The sequence below is a fragment of the Natrix helvetica genome, assembly GCF_964273705.1.
Source record: "Natrix helvetica genome assembly, chromosome: 1".
Taxonomy (NCBI): domain Eukaryota; kingdom Metazoa; phylum Chordata; class Lepidosauria; order Squamata; family Natricidae; genus Natrix; species Natrix helvetica.
The window spans coordinates 371,750,039-371,770,728 of NC_138548.1; the positions used below are offsets into that span (position 1 = coordinate 371,750,039).

The window sequence follows — 20,690 nt, forward strand, 5'->3', positions numbered from 1 at the left end:
TTCAGCCACAAACTCTCACAGAAGGCTGGACCTAGTGGGATTAAGAATTTACATCCCCCACCCACCCACCCAAATGCTAAAGACAGGACATGTCCTTTAGGACATAATAGGGTTAACCTACCACCATTGGAATAGTAAAAAAACAAGGCTCACTACATTGCACAACCCCCTGGAGCATCTCAATCACCAAAGATCCATCCACTCACTCACTCACTCATTTTGTCAGGCCCCCAGAAAGATGCTGCTGTCACTGAAGTTTCTGAAAAGCAAATAAACAGAGATCTTCTTTCCTTGTGGACAGTCTCCATTTTATTTCCAGCGTTTTTTTCTCTCGGCTTGGAACCAGTCTGCATTTTTCTTCCAACAGGCAGGGGGGAAATCAACTTACCTTTGCTACTGGTTCGCAAATGTGTGAGTGCATGTGCAGAATGTCAAAAATGGGACGTGATGACGTCTGGGTGGGTGGGCGGAGCCTCCCGCTGCCAGCGCTACTGGTTCGCTCGAACTGGATTCAACCAGCTGAATTTCACCACTGCCAACAGGTATAAAAATCACTCTACTCCCCATGCTATGATTCCTAAATAAATGGAGAACCTCCTCTCCTGCAGCTGGCGTCCAAATTCATTGGCTCCTGCGTCTTTCTCCTGGCTTGCAACCGGACCCACAGAGTGATCAGGATGATAATGGCTGAAATTTTATAGGCATTTTCATCCCAGTGATGTACAGGTAGTCCTTATTTACAACAATTCATTTAGTGACCGTTCAAAGTAGTGGTGGGTTTCAAATTCTTTAGAACCTCTTATGTAGGTGTGGCCTGCATTGTGGGAGTGGCTTGCTGGTCATGTGACTGGGTGGGAGTGGCTTGCCAGCCATGTGACCGAATGGGAGTGGCTTGGCAGTCATGTGACTGGGTGGGCATGGTCAACTTGTAAAATGTGGTGAAACTCACTTAACAACGCTCTTGCTTAGCAACCAAAATGTTGGCTCAGAAACTCTGGCATTTGAAGCACGCAAGTCTTAAAGCTGTCAAGTCACAAGACCCTTGCACCCCTAACCCTTTAGAAAAAAAGCCCCCAGGGGTGTTCAAACTTGAGAGCTTTAAGACTTGTGGACTTCAACTCCCAGAATTCCTCCTCCAGTCATGTTGGCTCAGGAACTCTGGCATTGAAGTGTGCAAGTCTTAAAGCTGTCAAGTTACAAGACCCACGCACCCCTAACCCTTTAGAAAAATCCCCCAGGGGTGTTCAAACTTGAGAGCTTTAAGACTTGTGGACTTCAACTCCCAGAATTCCTCCTCCAGTCATGTTGGCTCAGGAACTCTGGCATTGAAGTGTGCAAATCTTAAAGCTGTCAAGTTACAAGACCCTCACACCCCTAACCCTTTAGAAAAAAAAACCTCAGGAGTGTTCAAACTTGACAGCTTTAAGACTTGTGGACTTCAACTCTCAGAATTCCTCCTCTCGCTCTTCATCTTGATGATGTGCAGACGGGTGGGGGGAGGGAGCTGGAACCGGTTCTAAACGGCACTGTAGATTTGTGGAACCGCTTCCATAGAAGAGGTTAGAACTGGCAGGAGCCCACCCCTGGTTCAAAGTTACAACGGTACTGAAAAAAGTGAGGTCTGACCATTTTTCACACTTAACAACTATTGCAGCATCCCCATGGCCCCTGATCAAAATTCAGTTGTTTGGCAACTGACTCATGACGGTTGCAGTGTTCTGGGATCAACTGATCCCTTTTTGCGACCTTCTGATTAGCAAAGTCAATTGAGAAGCCAGATTCTCTTAACAATCGTATTACTAACTTAACAACTGCAGTGATTCCTTAACAACGGTGGCAAGAATGGGGAAAAACTCACTTAACAAATATCTCACATAGCAACACAATTTTTGGCTCAATTGTGGTTGTTAACGGAGGACTTCCTGTGTAGTGTTTTCTGGAATTATCCAATCCTCATTGTGCCAAAATAACAAGAACAAGATAGCCAGTTTGGATTAGTATTGTTGTTTTTTTTAAAAATATTTATTTATCAACTTTCAATACATCCCATTGTGTGACTCTGGGCATTTTACAAATAAAGCTATACAATCATATGAAAAGGCACAGTTAAAATGTTTTTTAAAAACAGCCTTAAAACAAAATTAGAAATTGAACAGTAGAGAAGTTAAAAAAGCAGAGGCCTTCGGACCACAGCTGGGTAGTGCTGAGAAGACACAAGATATCATAGTATGCATTAAGGTAAAAGGTTCCCCTCGCACATATGTGTTAGTCGTTCCCGACTCTAGGGGGTAGTGTTCATCTCCATTTTATAACCAAAGAGCCAGTGCTGTCCGAAGACGTCTCCGTGGTCATGTGGACGGCACGACTCAACGCCAAAGGCGCACGGAACGATGTGACCTTCCCACCAAAGGTGGTTCTTATTTTTCTACTTGCATTTTTTACATGCTTTCGAACTGCTAGGTTGGCAGAAGCTGAGACAAGTAACGGGAGCTCACTCCGTTACACAGCGCTAGGGATTCGAACCGCCAAATTGCCAACCTTTCTGATTGACAAGCTCAGCGTCTTAGCCACTGAGCCACCACATCCCAGTAATAGTATGCATAAATAGATCTAAATAAAAGCCTGGTTTTTTTATACACCAAAAGGGAAGATTTACACCTGATCATAAGGATCGAGAGAAAGAAAAAGTAGATAGTAGATGAAAACGTCAGTTTCTTCAGGCTGTGTTTCTAAGCAGGCTGTTAGTAAATAAGCACCGCTCTGAAGTAGTCCTACTTGTTTGTAGTGTATTATGGAGTTGTTATTATCAACTGAAGACCTTTCTTTTCTCTCAAATAAATCTTGTGGCTGCTCCAAGCACCTTCTGTCAAATTTGCCAGAGCAGTTGTCAGCCCTTTAAAAAATGAATGAAGGAAAACCTGTATATCTTCTTGCTATCCTGGAGTTGTACTACTCCAGAATAGCAAACAAAGAAAGAAGGATGGTGGAGGAGGGAGAGGGAGAAGAAGAGGAGGAGGAGGAGATATCTAGCAGCATATTAAAAAGCTGCAGCTCACTTCATCAGATACATGGAGTACCAGGACTATAGGATTTAAACTAGGGTGAAGCTGAGGAAAATGAAGAGGTTGATTGGGCAACCACATCTTCAGAGCCTTATGAAAGAGTATCAGAGTATCTAATTTCTGGAGGGAATTAAGGTTGTATAGAGTGTACCATGGTTACCGGACTGTGATTTATGATACTTGTCAGAAACCAATGTTTACGGCAGCAAAAAAAAAAAAATGGATCTCATGGGCTTGTTAGTTAAATCACCGCAAAAAATTTTTTTGTTAAATCAGGCGCAGCTATGCGGTGACCTGTTTTAACAACTGGCTCAATTACGGTACTGAATTGAGGATCCTAGAGAGGGCTGTAAAACAGTGGCCTCCGACCACCAGGGACCGGTTCCATGGAGAGAGATTTTTCTGTAGAGTGGAGGGGGTGTGGTTTCATGTCCCGCCTGCATCCCGTGGCTGGGGCTTTGCTTGTTTGCGTGGCCGGGTTTCTGGCATGCTCAAGACCAGTGCCGGTCCATGAACGAGGGGCTGGGGGCCCCTGTTGTAAAGCACTGTGAAGCGGTATGAAAGTCTATAAGTCTAGAAGTTAAATTGTATTTCATCAGCTTTAGACTTTTGTCATGGTCTCTCCACATTTTGGAGCCTGGCCATGATAAAGAGGTTAAAAACCAGCTGGGAGGAATTGATGCACTTTTGACTGATGTCAGTTTGCTTGAAGGGATTGTTGTGCCCCCGTCGGAGCCTAAAACTGAGGAGGAAGATGAGCTGGAACTGGAGGCAATAGAGATCAAGGTTGGCTTTGGAAGGAGGTGGGGAGGAGCAGGCCCAGTCAGGCCAGTGCTTTTTAGGATTGGGACGGCTTGCAGGCAGGGAGGCACGGGCGCAGGGTGAACAAGAGAGGCTAAGCAGTGAACATGAGAGACAGAGCTCAGGCGATAACCCACTCCTGATCCTCAAGCATGGAGAGAGGAGAGAAGGCGGGAACAGCACAGGCTGCCCCGATGACTCGGGAGGAGAACACTCTTTCCCTCTTCACAAGGCACACCTGGGGACTGAGCCTTAAGGAGACGCTGCGGGGAGGGGCATTTGTCGGGAACAAACACTGAATTGAGTGATGTGTGCTGCTGGCGAAGTTGGACGTTTCCGAGATTAATTGCCTTCTTTGCTCCCTGGACTCCTTGACTTAGTCCTTTGCCCTGTTGGAGTTCTCACTTTGCAGCTGTTGTGCTCACAGCGTTGTACTGGACTATTTGCTGCCAGAGGTTGCTGGAGGTGTGTTTATGTGTGGGCGCTATCACTTTACTCTGGGGTCTGCCAGAAACGTGAGAATGTTTTGGGGAAAGTTGGAGCAATAAAGGGGCGGTTTGAACTGTCAGCTGCCTGTGTTGCCTCTGTGCCATGCCCCGGGTGATCACATGGATCCTTTCCCAGGAAATAAGTCCAGTAGAACGATGAAGCTCTTTCCATGCTTCTTACATTAACATGGTTTCTCCTGTAGGTGGATCTTTTTATGGGAAATCAGGGAGCTGTTCCTGCAGAAGCTCTTTCCACACTCCAGGCATTTAAAAGGTTTCTCTCCTGTGTGGATCCTTTTATGGGAATTCAGGCCACCGCTGAGGGCGAATCCTTTCCCACATTCGCTGCATTTATAGGGTTTCTCCCCCGTGTGGGTTCGTTTGTGGTAACTGAGATGATAGTTCTGACGGAAACTCCTTCCGCACTCCGTGCAGTGATACGGTTTCTCTCCTACATAGTAAGTAACAGTCACGGGATTGGGGCAATTGTCATATTTTCTGGATCCTGTGCCTTCATATTGTTCCTTTTTATTCTGGGTGCCACAACGTTTACACAAATCCGCTTTATCAATTACTCTTTCACCACAAAACTGACACTTTTCTGTTCTTTCTCCTTTGGAACCTGATTGGATTTGGAAGCTGTGGGTTTCAGCGTGAGGAGAAGCAGCAGCTTTCTCTTCTCTGTATTTTAGATGGTTTCCATCATCTCTCGTTGATTTTGATGGACTGCAAAATGCCTCTTCAGCTATTTCATTTTTGCTGGTTGGCTCTGGTGTCAGAGGTGGCCCCTTATAGCTCTTTATCCCTTGTTCAGCTCCTGCATGAGAGAAAAAATGAAGAAAAAAAATCAGATTATTGTGTTTAAGGAACCAACTTTGAATTCCATCATCTCTACAGTTTCCTTTCATCTCTGTATACCTGGATGAAACGAAGATTATTTTTTCATGTAGAAATTGAGGTGGCTTTTTAGCAACTATTTACTACACACAAGAATTAACAAATAAACAACAAAAAAGGGAAACCTTACTACTCAATTCTGAAATGAAAAAACAAATGAATGATAAAGGTTTGATTAAGGGATGAAAGAGTAAATGAATGACAAAGGAGGTTAGATTAAGGAATGAAAGAATAAATGAATGATAAAGTTAAGGTTAGATTAAGGGATGAAAGAATAAACGAATGGTAAAATTACTAGATTAATGGATGAAAGAATAAATGAATGACAAAGTTAAGATTAGATTAAGGGATGGGATGGGTCCCTTTCAGTAGTCCAGTGGAGACGCTCGTGGCGAGTCTTGAGAGACCATTCTGGGAGGAGTTTGACTCGGTTGCCATCGAGGATTTGGACAAGTTACGTGGACGTCTGCGACCTACCACGTTTATTGGACCCGTGCCCCTCCTGGCTTGTACTGGCATCCTGGGAGGTTACACGCGACTGGCTCCTGGGCCTAGTGAACGCTTCGTTGGGCGAGGGGTCTCTGCCGGCCGCCTTGAAAGAGGCGGTTGTGAGACCCCTACTCAAGAAGCCTTCCCTGGACCCAACGGAGCTAGCTAATTATCGTCCAGTCTCCAACCTTCCCTTTTTAGCGAAGGTTGTAGAGAGTGTGGTGGCCCAACAGTTTCCACGTCACTTGGAGGAGAATGATTATCTAGACCCGCGCCAGTCCGGCTTCCGACCCGGGCACAGCACGGAGACGGCCTTGGTCACGTTGGTTGATGATCTCTGGAGGGCCAGAGATAGGGGTTGTTCCTCTGTCCTGGTCCTATTAGATCTCTTGGCGGCTTTCGATACCATCGACCATGGTATCCTGTTGCACCGGCTATGGGGGTTGGGAGTCAGGGGCACCATTTTATGGTGGTTCGGCTCCTACCTCTCCAGCCGGACGCAACGTGTGTTGGCAGGGGAGCAGAGATCGACCCTGAGCCCCCTCACTTGCGGGGTGCCACAGGGATCGGTTCTCTCGCCACTCCTGTTCAACACATACATGAAACCGCTGGGCAAGATCATCCGTGGCTTTGGGGTGGGATACCATCTGTATGCTGATGATACTCAGCTGTACATCTCCACCCCGAACCACCCCAACGAGGCCGTCGAAATGATGTCCCGGTGCTTGGAAGCCGTACGGGTCTGGATGGATGACAACCGACTTAAACTCAACCCCTCCAAAACGGAGTGGCTGTGGCTTCCGGCCCCCCGGTTCAACCAGTTGCTTCCATCTCTGGCCATTGGGGGCGAGCAACTGGCCCCCATGGAATGGGCGCGCAATTTGGGCGTCCTCCTAGATGCCTGGCTGTCCATGGATGACCATGTAACAGCCGTGGCAAGGGGGGCGTTCCACCAGGTCCGCCTGGTGCGCCAATTGCGCCCCTTATTGGACCGGGATGCCTTGCGCACAGTCACCCATGCGCTAGTGACGTCTCGCCTGGACTACTGCAATGCTCTCTACATGGGGCTTCCCTTGAGATGCACTCGGAGACTACAGTTGGTTCAGAATGCGGCCGCGCAGGTGATTATGGGGAGGACTAGGTTCTCCCATGTAACACCTCTCCTGCGCGAGCTGCACTGGCGTCCTGTGGTCTATCGGGTGCGTTTCAAGGTTTTGATTACGATCTTTAAAGTGCTCCATGGCATAGGACCTAGTTATTTGCGGGATCGCATCCTGCCCCATACATCCCTACGACCAATCCGCTCACACAGAGAGGGACTTCTCCGGGTGCCGTCCGCTAAACAGTGTCGGGGGGCGACACCCAGGAGCAGGGCCTTCTCTGTGATGGGCCCAGCCCTGTGGAATGACCTCCCCCTTGACATCAGGATTACTTCCGATCTCCGCTCCTTCCGTGTAAAGCTCAAGACCCACCTCTTTCAATTATCTGGCCTGGCTCAACCGTAGTTTATCCTCCTCCTGACAGTCCTTTTTAAATTGTATTTTATCATGGGATATTTTAATGGCTAATTTTAATTTTTTATTATTATTATTAATGTGATATATGTTTGATTACTACCTCCTCCATGTATGTATATGTATGTATATGTGTGTATCTGTATGTATATATGTATATATGTATATTTTTATTGTACGCCCCGAGTCCCTTGCGGAGAGGGAGCGGCTAACAAATTAAAAATTTGAATTTGAATGAAACAATAAACAAATGATAAAATTAAGAAGTAGATTAAATTATGTTGGAAACCATCACACAGAAACATATGAATCTTATTCCTGGAAGTCTGAGTGAAAACTACTCGGTAAAATTTTCTGGATTCTATCAGTATCATTTTGCTGAGAAGGTGGTGATATCAAAATATGAGCGATCAGCAAAATTATTTAAGGAAATGGTGACCAGAGAACTGTCCATCCTCCCAGAATGTTAGAGTATGTTCATAGACTGGAATAGACATGGCAACACGGCCAGCCAATGGGGACTCTTGCAATAGACATGGCAGTAGGTCAGCCAATGGGGACTGTTTGGATAGCCATGGCAACAGGTCAGCCAATGGGGACTGTTGGAATACTGAAACAAAGTATTTGTTTGCTATAAGAGACCATAAGAGACAGTTTGAAGTTTAGACTTGCTGAACTGTATATAAAAGTTGGTTTGGCCTCAGTAACTCTCCTCAGCCTCTGTACAATGTATCTCTCTATTCTGTAATGACTTGCTTCTATGAATATTGCTTCTGTGTTCCTGATATTGTATGCGAATTCTGCTGTTTGGTATTGTATATAAAGTTTCTTATATATAATTGAATCCTGCTGAAGTTCATTTACTTGTGTGCTGGTCGGATGTGCTGCTGCAAACCAAAAACTCTGACACAGTATAATTTGGGAAAAGCCACACATTCTTCCCTGGATTTCCTGGAAGTTGATGTGGGTCAGTGCCAGGGGTGCCATCATGTTAAAGAGTTTTCTTCTTCTGTTTCTTCCAGTCAGAAGGCTGGATTAGGAATTTCTTGGAAATAACTGACAGACTGATTTTTTGCTAGCTATAGACTGAATGTTTTTCAATCTGGAACAAAAACGCAGACAGCCTCTTACTGAGACAGGCCCAGATCCTTGATGTCTCCATCATGACCTCTCCATGCAGAGCTCTTTGGCTGGAATCCAGAAGGGCCCATTCCTCCTTCGTGAAATGGACCCCCACTTCTTCCTGAAGGAGAAAGGAACAGTTTCTTATTAACATACAGTCTGGTTCTCAACTTCTCTCCCCTCAAAACTCTCCCAAGCAGAGATGCCTAATGGAACTAACACCTGCTTTCTGAGGAATTGTGTATGGAAACAGGAAGAACTCCAGACCCCTGACTGATCATTCACTGAGAAGTTGTTGAGGAATGTCCCATCACTTTTATTGATTCTGCAGAAAAATGAATGCCAACGGTGACATGATCACTCTGGATTGCTTGTCTGATCCAGCAAGCAACATCTGTCTGTGATTTCAATCTTTCTAGAACATGGGTGTCAAACTCAAGGCCCGCGGGCCAGATTCGGCCCACAGGGTGCTTATATCCGGCCCGCAGAGCTGCCCTGGAAACAGCAAAGGACCGGCACGCAGTGCCTCTGCCAGCGAAAACGGGGCCCAAGGGTGCCACGCACAGCGCTCTGAGCTCTGTTTTCGCTGGCAGAGGGCTAGCAAAACAAACTAACAGCAAAGCAAAACAAAAGGAGAAACATTCCCCCTTTTGCATTTGAACATCCAAGAAGGGGCAGGAAAGGAGAAAGGGAAAGAAGAAAGAAAAAGAAGGAAAGATGGAAAGAGCGCAAGCAAGGAAAAACAAGGAAAGAGGGGAAGGTACAAGAAAGGAGAAGGAAGAGGGAAGGAAAAAGAAGAAAAGGGAGAGAGGAAGAAGGAAGGAAGGAAAGGAAAGGGGAGGGAAGGAAGGAAGGAAGGAAGGAAGATAATAATGAGAGGGAGGTAGGGTCTGACGGAAGTCCTCCCTTAGCATTTGGCCACCACAAGTGCCCCCGAAACAAGTGACATCAAACTGGCTAGAAATGCGCAGAAATGGATAAAATGACAATAGAACTAAAATAAAGAGAAGAATCGGACTTCTATAAAGTATGGAATAAAACGTACAAGTGGCTAGAAAACAGAAGCCAAGACAGAAAATAGACAATACAAATATATGGAGATATAAATAATGAATACTATTATAAGTGTTAATACTACGTTTGTTAAATCATAGGACAAGGTTATAGTGAGAGGAAGGCAATGCAGAAGGGAGAATTATAAAAGCTAAGAAGGAAAGCCGATAGAGAAAGCTGTAAAATTATTGTATATTGTTATGTATGTTCTGTGTTTTGTTTTGTCTTATTGTGTTTTTTTTCTCTTTCCTGTGTCTTCCCTATTGTTTTTAAAGATCAAAACATTTAATGAAAATTATTTATAAAAAACAAACATACAGACTGGCCATGCCCCCACGGCCACTCCCCCCCCCAAACTCAAACACAACTCTGATGCAGCCCTCAATGAAATCGAGTTTGACACCCCTGTTCTAGAAGAATCCCTACGTGAAATTCTTGTGAGTGGCCCATCAGGAAGTAGCATAACATAGCACGGTAAGCATGCTCCAAGGGAGTTCTAGAAGAAAAATACTATTCGAGGGGTCCTTGGTGCTCTCTGCGCTTGCTTGACTTTTTGCAGATGTTTCATTACTCAAACTACATAAGATCATCCCTGCTAGCATTGATGGCGTTACCTAGTTTGGGGAATAAAACGTCCGCAAAAAAACCCAATTCTGCTCGGAGAGCCGCAAGGACTCCTCATTTCAATCCCGAGCTATAAATATTCTCCCGAAGGTGCTTTTTCAAGAGGCAACTGGACTTTCTGTTTTTTCTCTGACGACGTTTCGAGCTGAAGAAGCTTCTTGGGTGAGAAACGAAACGTCTTCAAAGAAAAACCAGAAAGTCCTGTTGCCTCTTGAAAAAGCATCTTTGGAACAGCCATGACCTGGATGACTGAGAATCTCCACAGAAGTATAAATATTCTCCTTGACTGGAAATAGAATTAACTTTTTTTTTTTTGACGGAATACAAAGCTCGCGTTTGTGCTCTGGAGCGTTGCCCCTCGTACCTGAGCTGGAAGTAGAATCGTGGTTTCTGCACCCCGAGAAAGAAGAGATGTTTGCACAGGGACCATCGGCCTCATTCCATTCTCTGTAAGACAAAAAAAAGGGAGAAAACACCCTTAAAATGCTTACGGCAGTGATGGCGAACCTATGGCACACATGCCACAGGTGGCACTCAGAGCCATTTGTCAGGGCACGCGAGGCGCTGCATGTTTGCGCTGGCCAGCTGAGTTCACCCTTTTTAAAAGCCATTTTCACCCTCCCCACACTCCAGAGGCTTTATAGGAGCCTGGGGAGGACGAAAAGAGCCTCACCCCCCACCCGGAGGCCCGCCGGAGGCTTCATGAGCTTCCCTGAAGCCTCTGGAGCACAAAAAACTGGCCCTACGGGCAAAGTTCAGGAATGGACTTCCTGTTTGCTTGGAGGTTTGTTTTGACTGCTCCGGAGTCTTCAGGGAAGCATCCTGAAGGTCCCTCGAGCCTTCGGAGTGCTCAAACGACCCTCTGAGCAAACCGGAAGTCACTTCTGGTTTGCTCGGAGGTTCATTTTGACTGCTCCGGAGGCTTCAGGGAAGCATCCTGAAGGTCCCTCAAGACTTCGGAGCGCTCAAAACGACCCCCCGAGCAAACCGGAAGTCACTTCTGATTTACTCGGAGGTTCGTTTTGACTGATCTGGAGTCTTCAGGGAAGCATCCTGAAGGTCCCTCGAGCCTCTGGAGGGCTTCCGGGGGGGGGGGACTGTTTTCGCCCTCCCCAGGCTCCTATAAAGCCTCTGGAGCCTGGGGAGGGCAAAAAAAGCATGCAAAAAATGGGGGGGGGTTGCGCCTGTAGTGCGCGCATGCGCACTGGGGGGGTCGCGCATTGCATTAAGGGTGCACACTACCCCCCTGTGCTCCCCCCACTTATGGCACGCGAGCCAAAAAAGATTCGCCATCGCTGGCCTATGGCATTCTGGAACAAACGAACACCTTTAGCAGCAGAGAACCCTTAAGAACTCTTTACCGTATTCAGAATTTTTTTTTTCCCACGAAACAATTGCGAATGAAAGTAGCTCAGACAGTGCAAACTCCTAAGGACTTCAGCAGACAACTTCCTTACCTAACTCTGTATCCTCCTGGGATACGCCTCGGAAGACCAGATCTTGAGAACGAAATGACGTATCTCCCCGTATTTCAGAGGGTCCAGCAAACGTCTCCATGAAGGGTTCCTGAACGTGAAGCAACAACCAAGCGAAAAGGGGAACATTGGTAGTTGACCTCTGCCTTAAACTTTACAATAGAAGCTTCTTATATCCATGGAAATAACTAGGAAGTAGCAACAGCGAGAAATGCAAACTTTTTAACCTTAAACTTTACAACACACCCTGGGAAGAAGACCTGAGCTTCTCATATCCTTGGAAATTACTAATAAGTAGCAACAGCAACAGAGAAAAATGCAAAATTGGTAACTGACCCATGTCTTAAACTTTATAATACACCCTGGGAAGAAGGCCTGAGCTTCTTAAAGGTAAAGATTCCCCTCGCACATATGTGCTAGTTGTTCCCGACTCTAGGAGACGATGCTCATATCCATTTCAAAGCCGAAGAACCAATGCTGTCTGAAGACGTCTCCGTGGTCTTGTGGCCGGCATGACTAAACGCCGAAGGTGCACAGAGGGCTGTTACCTTCCCACCAGATGTGGTTCCTATTTTTTCTACTTGCATTTTTACATGTTTTCGGACTGCCAGAGGACTGGAAAAGAGCTGATGTGGTTCCCATCTTCAAAAAAAGGGAAAAAATAGATCCAGGAAACTACAGACCTATCAGCCTGACCTCAATACCAGGAAAGATTCTGGAAAAAATAATCAAGCAACGAATTTGCGAACACCTAGAAGCAAACAAAGTAATAGCCAAAAGTCAACATGGATTTGTCAAAAACAGATCATGCCAGACTAATCTTATTGCATTCTTTGATAATGTGACAAAACTAGTGGACCAGAAGAATGCCGTTGATATAGTTTACTTGGACTTCAGTAAGGCTTTTGATAAGGTAGACCATAACCTACTACTAGATAAAGTAGAAGAATGTGGGTTAGACAGCATCACCACCAGATGGATTCGTAACTGGCTGACCAACCGCACTCAACGTGTAGTCCTCAATGGAACTGCATCTACATGGAGGGAAGTATGCAGTGAAGTACCCCAAGGCTCTGTTTTAGGCCCAGTACTCTTCAACATCTTCATCAATGATTTGGATGAGGGAATAAATGGGGAACTTATCAAATTTGCAGATGACACCAAGCTGGCAGGAATAGCCAACACTCCAGAAGATAGGCTAAAGATACAGAAGGATCTTGACAAACTTGAACTTTGGGCACTATCTAATAAAATGAAATTCAATGGTGAAAAGAGTAAGGTTCTACATTTAGGCTACAAAAATGGAATGCACAGGTACAGTATAGGTGGTACCTTGCTCAGTAGTAGTAACTGTGAAAGGGATCTTGGAGTTCTAGTGGACAACCATTTAAATATGAGCCAGCAGTGTGCAGCAAGCTGCCAAAAAAGCCAACACAGTTCTAGGCTGCATCAACAGAGGGATAGAATCAAGATCACGTGAAGTGTTAATACCACTTTATAATGCCTTGGTAAGGCCACACTTGGAATACTGCATTCAGTTCTGGTCGCCACGATGTAAAAAAGATGTGGAGACTCTGGAAAGAGTGCAGAGAAGAGCAACAAAGATGATTAGGGGACTGGAGACTAAAACATATGAAGAACGGTTGCAGGAACTGGGTATGTTTAGCTTAAGAGAAAGAAGGACTAGGGGAGACATGATAGCAGTGTTCCAATATCTCAGGGGTTGCCACAAAGAAGAGGGAGTCAAACTATTCTCCAAGGCACCTGTGGACAGAACAAGAAGCAATGGGTGGAAACTAATCAAGGAGAGAAGCAACTTAGAACTGAGGAGAAACTTCCTGACAGAACAATTAATCAGTGGAACTGCTTGCCCCCAGAAGTTGTGAATGCCCCAACACTGGAAGTCTTTAAGAAGATGTTGGATAGCATCTGTCTGAAACGGTATTGGGTTTCCTGCCTAGGCAGGGGGTTGGACTAGAAGACCTCCAAGGTCCCTTCCAACTCTACTATTGTATTGTATTGTATTGTATTGCTAGGTTGGCAGAAGCTGGGACAAGTAACAGGAGCTCACTCCGTTATGCGGCACTAGGGCTTCGAACCGCCGACCTTTCTGATCGACCAGCTCAGCGTCTTAGCCACTGAGCCGCTGCATCCCTGTTCTTATATGAGCTTCTTATATCCTTGGAAATCAAAACAGCAACAGATAAAAAGGAAAAAAAATTGGTAAATGACCTCTGCCTTAAACTTTATAACACATCCTGGGGAGACGGCTTCTTATGTCCTTGGAAATTGCAAGGAAGGGTAATCATCTATCTAACAAAGAAATAAAATTTCCTCCTGATGCTACGACTCTGCTGGAAAATTGTTTGGAAAGAGCAATGGAACAATTTGCTGAAAAAGGAAGAAAAATATCTTCCAATAAAGGAGAATATTTGTAACTCGGGGTTGACATGAGAGACCCTTGGTGCCCTCTGAGTTTGGTTGTCTTTGTTGTGGCAGCCAAATCAGATGAGGAGGTTATGTGGATATCAGGTCCAGCCTCAAGGCAACCTGAGAGCTCTTAGGGGGAAGAGGGAATGGAGCTGTCAGAGAGAAAGAGAGACAGAGATGTCATCATCATCCCTCAGATGGAGAGTCAACAGTTCCCAGGTCTGGGTGATGAGGAAGAGGAACAGCTGGGTCCAGTGCCTGATGTACAGATGTGCAGAAGGCAGAGGAAAGCAGTGGGAATCTATGGGCTGGTCCTTGGGATGGAAGAGCCATCGCTTCTAGCTAAGCCCCACCCTAGCTCTGGGGATAGAAGGCAGGGGGCAGAGATGAATAGGTGTGGCAGGCAACTGTTCATCTCCCCTTCGGTCAGCCACTGACTTCTGAATCCTGTCTGGGACTTAACAGAATCCTTCCTTTGAATCTGCGCGCTGCGAGTCAAGTGTGTCTTCTGAGCATGTGTGGTGTGTGTGTGTGTGTGTGTGTGTGTCTGCTGCTGGAAAAAAGGGAGCGCAGCTTCCAGGACTTCTTGTGTGAGTGTGGAGAGAGTCCCGGTTTGTGTGAGCCATTTCAGGGGGAAAGGGAACGAGCTCCGCTTTCCACAGCCACTGAAAGACTTGTTAGCCTGCTTTGTGTGTATGTGTGTGTGTGTGTGTGTGTGAGAGAGAGAGAGACTTTGTCAGGGCTGCTGTTGCTTCTAATAAAGGGAACATTTAGTTAACTACAGAGGGTTTGTCATGTTTGGGAGCCGGGCCAGAACAGACTTCTTGCGGACGTTTCATAACCCAACTGGGGAACATCATCAGTGCTAGGAGGGATTGCATAGTGTAGGAGGAGGATTATGGGCTCCTCGGTGCTCTCTGAGCTTGGTTGTCTTCTTGCAGACATTTCATTACCCAACAAGGGAACATCATCAGTGCTAGTCCTGGCAGTGATTATGTTATCTAATTTGGGTAATGAAATGCCTGCAAGAAGACAACCGAGCTCAGAGAGCGCTGAAATCTCTTCCTTTCACAGTCCCTAAAAGGAATCACTTAGCAACAAGAACATTGCACATTTTGACATCCCTGTCTTTGAACCAACAAGAAGAAATTTCCCACCTGCAGCTCTTCTAGCCTCTTCCGTTCGGCCTGGCTTAGGAGAAAGCCTTCCGCAAGGGCCACCGCCTGGGAACTGGTCTCCGCTCCACACTCCCGGACCCAGTTTTCCACTTCCGGAGGAAGGATGGTCAGGAACTGCTCCAGGATCACCAAGTCCAGCATCTGTGCTTTTGTGTGTATTTCTGGCTTGAGCCACTGACGGTAGAGATGGTAGAGACGGCTGCAAATGTCTCGGGGCCCTTCAGCTTCTTGGTAGCAGAACTGACGGATGTGGTGATGTTGTGCCACCCAATTGGCTTCTTCTTCCAGAATGTTCTGCGTGGCCTGTTCCCAGACTTCTCCAGGAGCCCCAGGCTTGCCAGCGTAGGACCCTTTTCCTTCTGCTTCCCCTGCTGTGTCTCGTGGCCCCTTGTTCTCTAGATGATTCCACAGCACCAAAGGATCTCTTGGATCGGCAGAAGACTTTCCACTCATAGGACCAGCCTGGCTCAAAGGGATTTTCTGAGCCATCTTTGGGAATAAGGGTTTTTCTTCTCAAGGAAATCCCAAAAGCACCTCCACAAGACTCTGGAAAGGGCACAGAGAAAAACAATGAAGATGATTAGGGGATTGGAGGCTAAAACATATGAGGAACGGTTGCAGGAACTGGGTATGTCTAGTTTAATGAAAAGAAGGATTAGGCCTATGAAATAGATTACTTACTTATACGATATATGAAGAATAATAATGTACTTAATGCATAAGAGTGAGATGATTTAAATTGTTAGGTATAATTGTAGGTGGTGACTATTTTATAATATAAAATGGAATAATGATGATGTAATGAACAATGGATATATATATATAAATTGAAACACTTAATGACTACATGGATTGATAATTAATAATGGAAAATTATATTTGGAGTTGTGGATGATTGAAAATTTTATGGTTAACTGAAAGTAGAAATGTGTAATATGAAGTAATGGGAATCTTTTGACTTAATCCTTATTCTTATTTCTTAGAGATTGGTGATATTATAATTTTATAAAGACTTATTGTTATCTAGTAGATAATTATGGGTGTAAGGAAATAAGGGCTGTCACAAATGAAAGAATACTAATGGTAATCTGAACACATAATGCTCAATGAAGTATTTAGTTATGTCTAATGGATAACCAGTGACTTTATTCTTAATTGTAAAAACTGCTGCACAAAAACTTGTAACCAAACAACATGCTTGATGAAATAGTTTTTCTTCCCCCCCCTCCTTGCTCTTGTTCTGTATGTGTTGTTTTGTCCTTTTTAAAGAAAAAAAATTTATAAAAAAGAAAAAGAAAAGAAGGACTAGTGGAGACATGATAGCAGTCTTCCAATATCTCAGGGGTTGCCACAAAGAAGAGGGAGTCAAACTATTCTCCAAGGCACCTGAGGGTAGAACAAGAAGCAATAGGTGGAAACTAATCAAGGAGAGAAGCAACCTAGAACTAAGGAGGAATTTCCTGATGTAACAATTAACCAGTGGAATAGCTTGCTTCCAGAAGTTATGGGTGCTCCATTACTGGAGGATTTTAAGAAGAGACTGGACACTTACTGGTCTGAAGTGGGATAGGGTCTCCTGCTTGAGTAGTGAGTGTCAGGGTTTCAAATAGCCTCCAAAAGTAAATCAAGAGTCCAAGGCAAAGTATTGCTCAAAGTTTCAATTTATTAAGAGAGCCATGTTGGCACATCTGGGAAAACCCAAATCTGAAAGCTTCCAGGTTTTCCCGATCCAGTTGAAAGTTCAAAATCTTGTCCCCACACCCACAAGTCCATCACATGGTCCAATCTCCCACTGCCATGCTGGCAGCTTCCACCCAACCAATTCCAGTCAGGTGCAGAGGTGCAAAGACAAAGGATGACCTTGGCATTCTAGAAAGAATTTTGTTATGGCTACATCGCATCTCACTCCTACAATCCTCCCCTCCCATTTCCCCACAATAGAAAGTGCATAGTAGAATAATAGAAAGTGTGGCAGCCCAAAGACTCTAAAGAAAAGATGGCTGCAGGCCTGACAGTGGGTTGGACTAGAGGATCTCCAAGGTGCCTTCCAGCTCTATTCTGATCGATTCATTGAATGTGTAAGGTTTGAGAATACGTTTACATTCTTAGAAGTTTGAGAATACATCCAAGTCACAATGAGTCAAAAAGAGACTTAGACAGAGGCTTGAATAACAATCAGTGTTTAATCTTTGATCAACGTTTAAAAGCATGATGGTCAGTTGTTCCAAACATCCCCAAGGATATGCATTAAAGAACTACACCCAAGAGAAGGAATGCATTCTTTTTATACTGTTAGAAATGTTATAAATGTCAGTAAAATCCCCCAATCCTATTCCTGCAAAAGGATAGAATATTTCTTCATTAGTGCTATCTTCCTTTGTTCTCATGATTGACTTCTTCTTCTTCTTCTTCTTCTTCTTCTTCTTCTTCTTCTTCTTCTTCTTCTTCTTCTTCTTCTTCTTCTTCTTCTTCTTCTTCTTCTTCTTATTATTATTATTATTATTATTATTATTATTATTATTATTATTATACGATTGTATCACAGCGGCCAGTTGATTCGCCGGATTTGGCATTGATTACTAGTCGGGCCCCACCCAGGGGCCTAGGACGTCGTAACGTATTTTCGTAATATACGTGCAGATCCAAGCAGTGCAGCTTTTTGCATTTGACTGATGGTGATTTTGTCAAGTTTTAAATGTAATTCCAATGCTTTTGGAATAGCACCCAGTGTGCCGATTACCACTGGAATTACCACTGCTGGTTTGTGCCATAATCGTTGGATTTCAATTTTTAAGTCCTGGTATTTCGTGACTTTTTCATGTTCCTTCTCCTCAACCCTGCTATCACCTGGTATTACGATGTCTATGATTGTAACCTTCTTTTTCTCAACCAGTGTGATGTCTGGTGTGTTATGCGCTAGTATTTTGTCTGTTTCTATACGAAAATCCCACAGGATCTTGACCATCTGATTTTCGGTGACTTTTTCAGGCTTATGTTCCCACCAGTTTGTTGTTGTTTTAATATTATAATTTTTGCACAAATTCCAGTGGATCATTTGTGCTACTGAATTGTGCCGCAATTTATAATCAGTCTGCGCGATTTTTTTACAGCAGCTGCGTATGTGGTCAACAGTTTCATCAACTTCTTTGCAGAGTCTGCATTTGGCATCATCAGAGGATTTTTCGATTTTGGCCTTAATGGCATTTGTTCGGATAGCTTGTTCTTGCGCAGCCAGGATTAGTGACTCTGTTTCTTTCTTTAATGTACCTGTTGTTAACCATAACCAAGTTTTTTCACTGTCCACTTTATCTTTTATTTTTTCCAGAAATTGACCATGTAAGGCTTTGTTCTGCCAACTCTCTATTCTTGATTTTATCACATCTTTTCTGTATTCTTGTTTCGTCTGTTGGGCATTATTATTATTATTATTATTATTATTATTATTATTATTATTATTATTATTATTATCATGATTAGCTTCTCATGGGACATGAAAAGTGTCAGTTTTACAGCTCTTTACAGCTCCATTCTGGGACAGGTTCTATGCCCATAAGATAAGAGTTCAAATGGCAAGGATCACACGTTTTTGGCATTTGCCTATATATTTTTACAGACCTTAATAACAGCCTTACAGGAAGCTAGTAAAAGGTATTTATAGCAGGCAAGTCTATACACGTTACATATACAAAAGCACAATGCTAGATACATACATGAAGGCATAATATATTGTTTTACAGGAAACACAAAGTTTCCCCTAAAACCAACAAGTTTCTACTTATTCCAGTATATTATATTCTGGTATATACTATCCCCCCTTCAAATGAATGAATGAATGAATGCAAGGCGTTCCCAGCTTCATTCTGCAAAATGGAAATGGGATCTGCTTGCAATCTTTAAGATTCCCCTTTTTCCCCAGGGACTCCCACCCTTCCTACCTTTCCCGATGGACTTCCGCACCTCTGCTTAGATCCCTGCAAGAAATGGAAGGGAAAGTGACCTCTCAGACCACACCCCCCCTACCTGCCTAGGATTAACCCTTAAGGGTCCGATCTGTTTCTTTTTGCCTGTGTTCCTCTTGCAATTGCATTTGCAGAGAAGGGCTGCAGCAAAGGTTGCAGGAGGCGAGCTGGCAGCTGGTACAAGGGGCAATGGCCAAGCCCTGCTCAGGAGGATGGAATTAACCTCATGCACACAAGAGGTAACTGCTTTCACTTTTTTTCAGGAGCCCACACACTTTCACTCGCAAAGTCAACACAACGCACTCACGTGCCAAAGCTGGAACCATCCCCCTTAGCGTTGGGGATTGCAGTTGGAGGATTAAAACGAAAGAGATGCTCTGGGGTGCTAGAGCGGCGCGACGCCGGCGGCGACTCTCACTTCCGACCGAGGAGCGCCCATGATATTCCGCACTGAGATACCAACAGCTGGCAGGAGTTCTCCGGCGCCTGCTCAGTTTTCCCTCTGACGCCAGGAAGGTTGCCAGGACTTTGGCTTTCCCTGAGGGAGCCGCCTAATGGATCCCGCTTGCATAGCAGTCGGGGAGGGGGGGATTGTTCCCCAGTTTAAAAAATAAATAAAACAAATGAGGATTTTTTTTTAAAGTGTGGCTTAATGATGGTATAAAATACATTGTTCATTTCCGTGCATGCCCCTTACATAGTAAGATTCAAAACCACACATTAATAAATAAAAACAACAAACCCAAGGGTGGGTTCCTGCTAGTTCTAACCTCTTCTATAGAAAAGGTTCCACAAATCTACTGGGCTGTTTAGAACCGATTCCATCTCCCTCTCCCCCCGCTGTCCGCACATCATCAAGATGAAGAGCGAGAGGAGGAATTCTGGGAGTTGAAGTCCACAAGTCTTAAAGCTGTCAAGTTTGAACACCCCTGGGGTTTTTTTTTTCTAAAGGGTTAGTGGTGCAAGGCTCTTGTAACTTGGCAGCTTTAAGACTTGCGTGCTTCAATGCCAGAGTTCCTGAGCCAACATGAGTGGAGGAGGAATTCTGGGAGTTGAAGTCCACAAGTCTTAAAGCTGTCAAGTTTGAACACCCCTGGGGTTTTTTTTCTAAAGGGTTAATGGTGCAAGGCTCTTGTAACTTGGCAGCTTTAAGACTTGCACACTTCAATGCCAGAGTTCCTGAGCCAACATGACTGGAGGAGGAATTCTGGGAATTGAAGTCCACAAGTCTTAAAGCTGTCAAGTTTAAACACCCCTGGGGGTTTTTGCTAAAGGATTAGGGGTGCAAAGATCTTGTAGCTTGACAGCTTTAAGACCTGCGTGCTTCTATGCCAGAGTTCCTGAGCCAACATGACTGGAGGAGGAATTCTGGGAGTTGAAGTCCACAAGTCTTAAAGCTGTCAAGTTTAAACACCCCTGGTTTTTTTTTTCTAAAGGGTTAGGGGTGCAAGGGTCTTGTAACTTGACAGCTTTAAGACTTGCGTGCTTCAATGCCAGAGTTCCTGAGCCAACATTTTGGTTGCTAAGCAAGAGCGTTGTTAAGTGAGTTTCACAACATTTTACAAGTCGGCCACACCCACCCAGTCACATGACTGCTA

At 44.7% G+C, this 20,690-nt stretch overlaps 1 protein-coding gene across 1 annotated transcript; it reads right to left on the reverse strand.

The window, feature by feature from the left end:
- Positions 1 to 2,020: 2,020 nt before the first annotated feature.
- Positions 2,021 to 19,557, reverse strand: LOC309392045 (zinc finger protein with KRAB and SCAN domains 7-like). The gene is made up of 6 exons (XM_081952973.1): positions 19,400 to 19,557; positions 15,113 to 15,679; positions 11,508 to 11,616; positions 10,415 to 10,497; positions 8,383 to 8,494; positions 2,021 to 5,168 (listed from the first exon to the last, which is right to left on the reverse strand). Exons 2-6 carry the CDS (start codon positions 15,620 to 15,622, stop codon positions 4,534 to 4,536), a joined length of 1,449 nt encoding a protein of 482 aa, XP_081809099.1. The 5' UTR covers positions 15,623 to 15,679; positions 19,400 to 19,557; the 3' UTR covers positions 2,021 to 4,533.
- Between the last annotated feature and the right edge of the window lie 1,133 nt (positions 19,558 to 20,690).

Coding starts and splice junctions, on each gene's coding strand:
- LOC309392045 (XM_081952973.1), bottom strand. CDS start 15,622: ATGGCTCAGAAAATCCCTTTGAGCCAGGCTGGTCCTATGAGTGGAAAG. Junction 11,617..15,112: donor AGAGGCTAGAAGAGCTGCAG/GTGGGAAATTTC, acceptor CTTCACGTTCAG/GAACCCTTCATGGAGACGTT. Junction 10,498..11,507: donor CCAGGAGGATACAGAGTTAG/GTAAGGAAGTTG, acceptor TTTGTCTTACAG/AGAATGGAATGAGGCCGATG.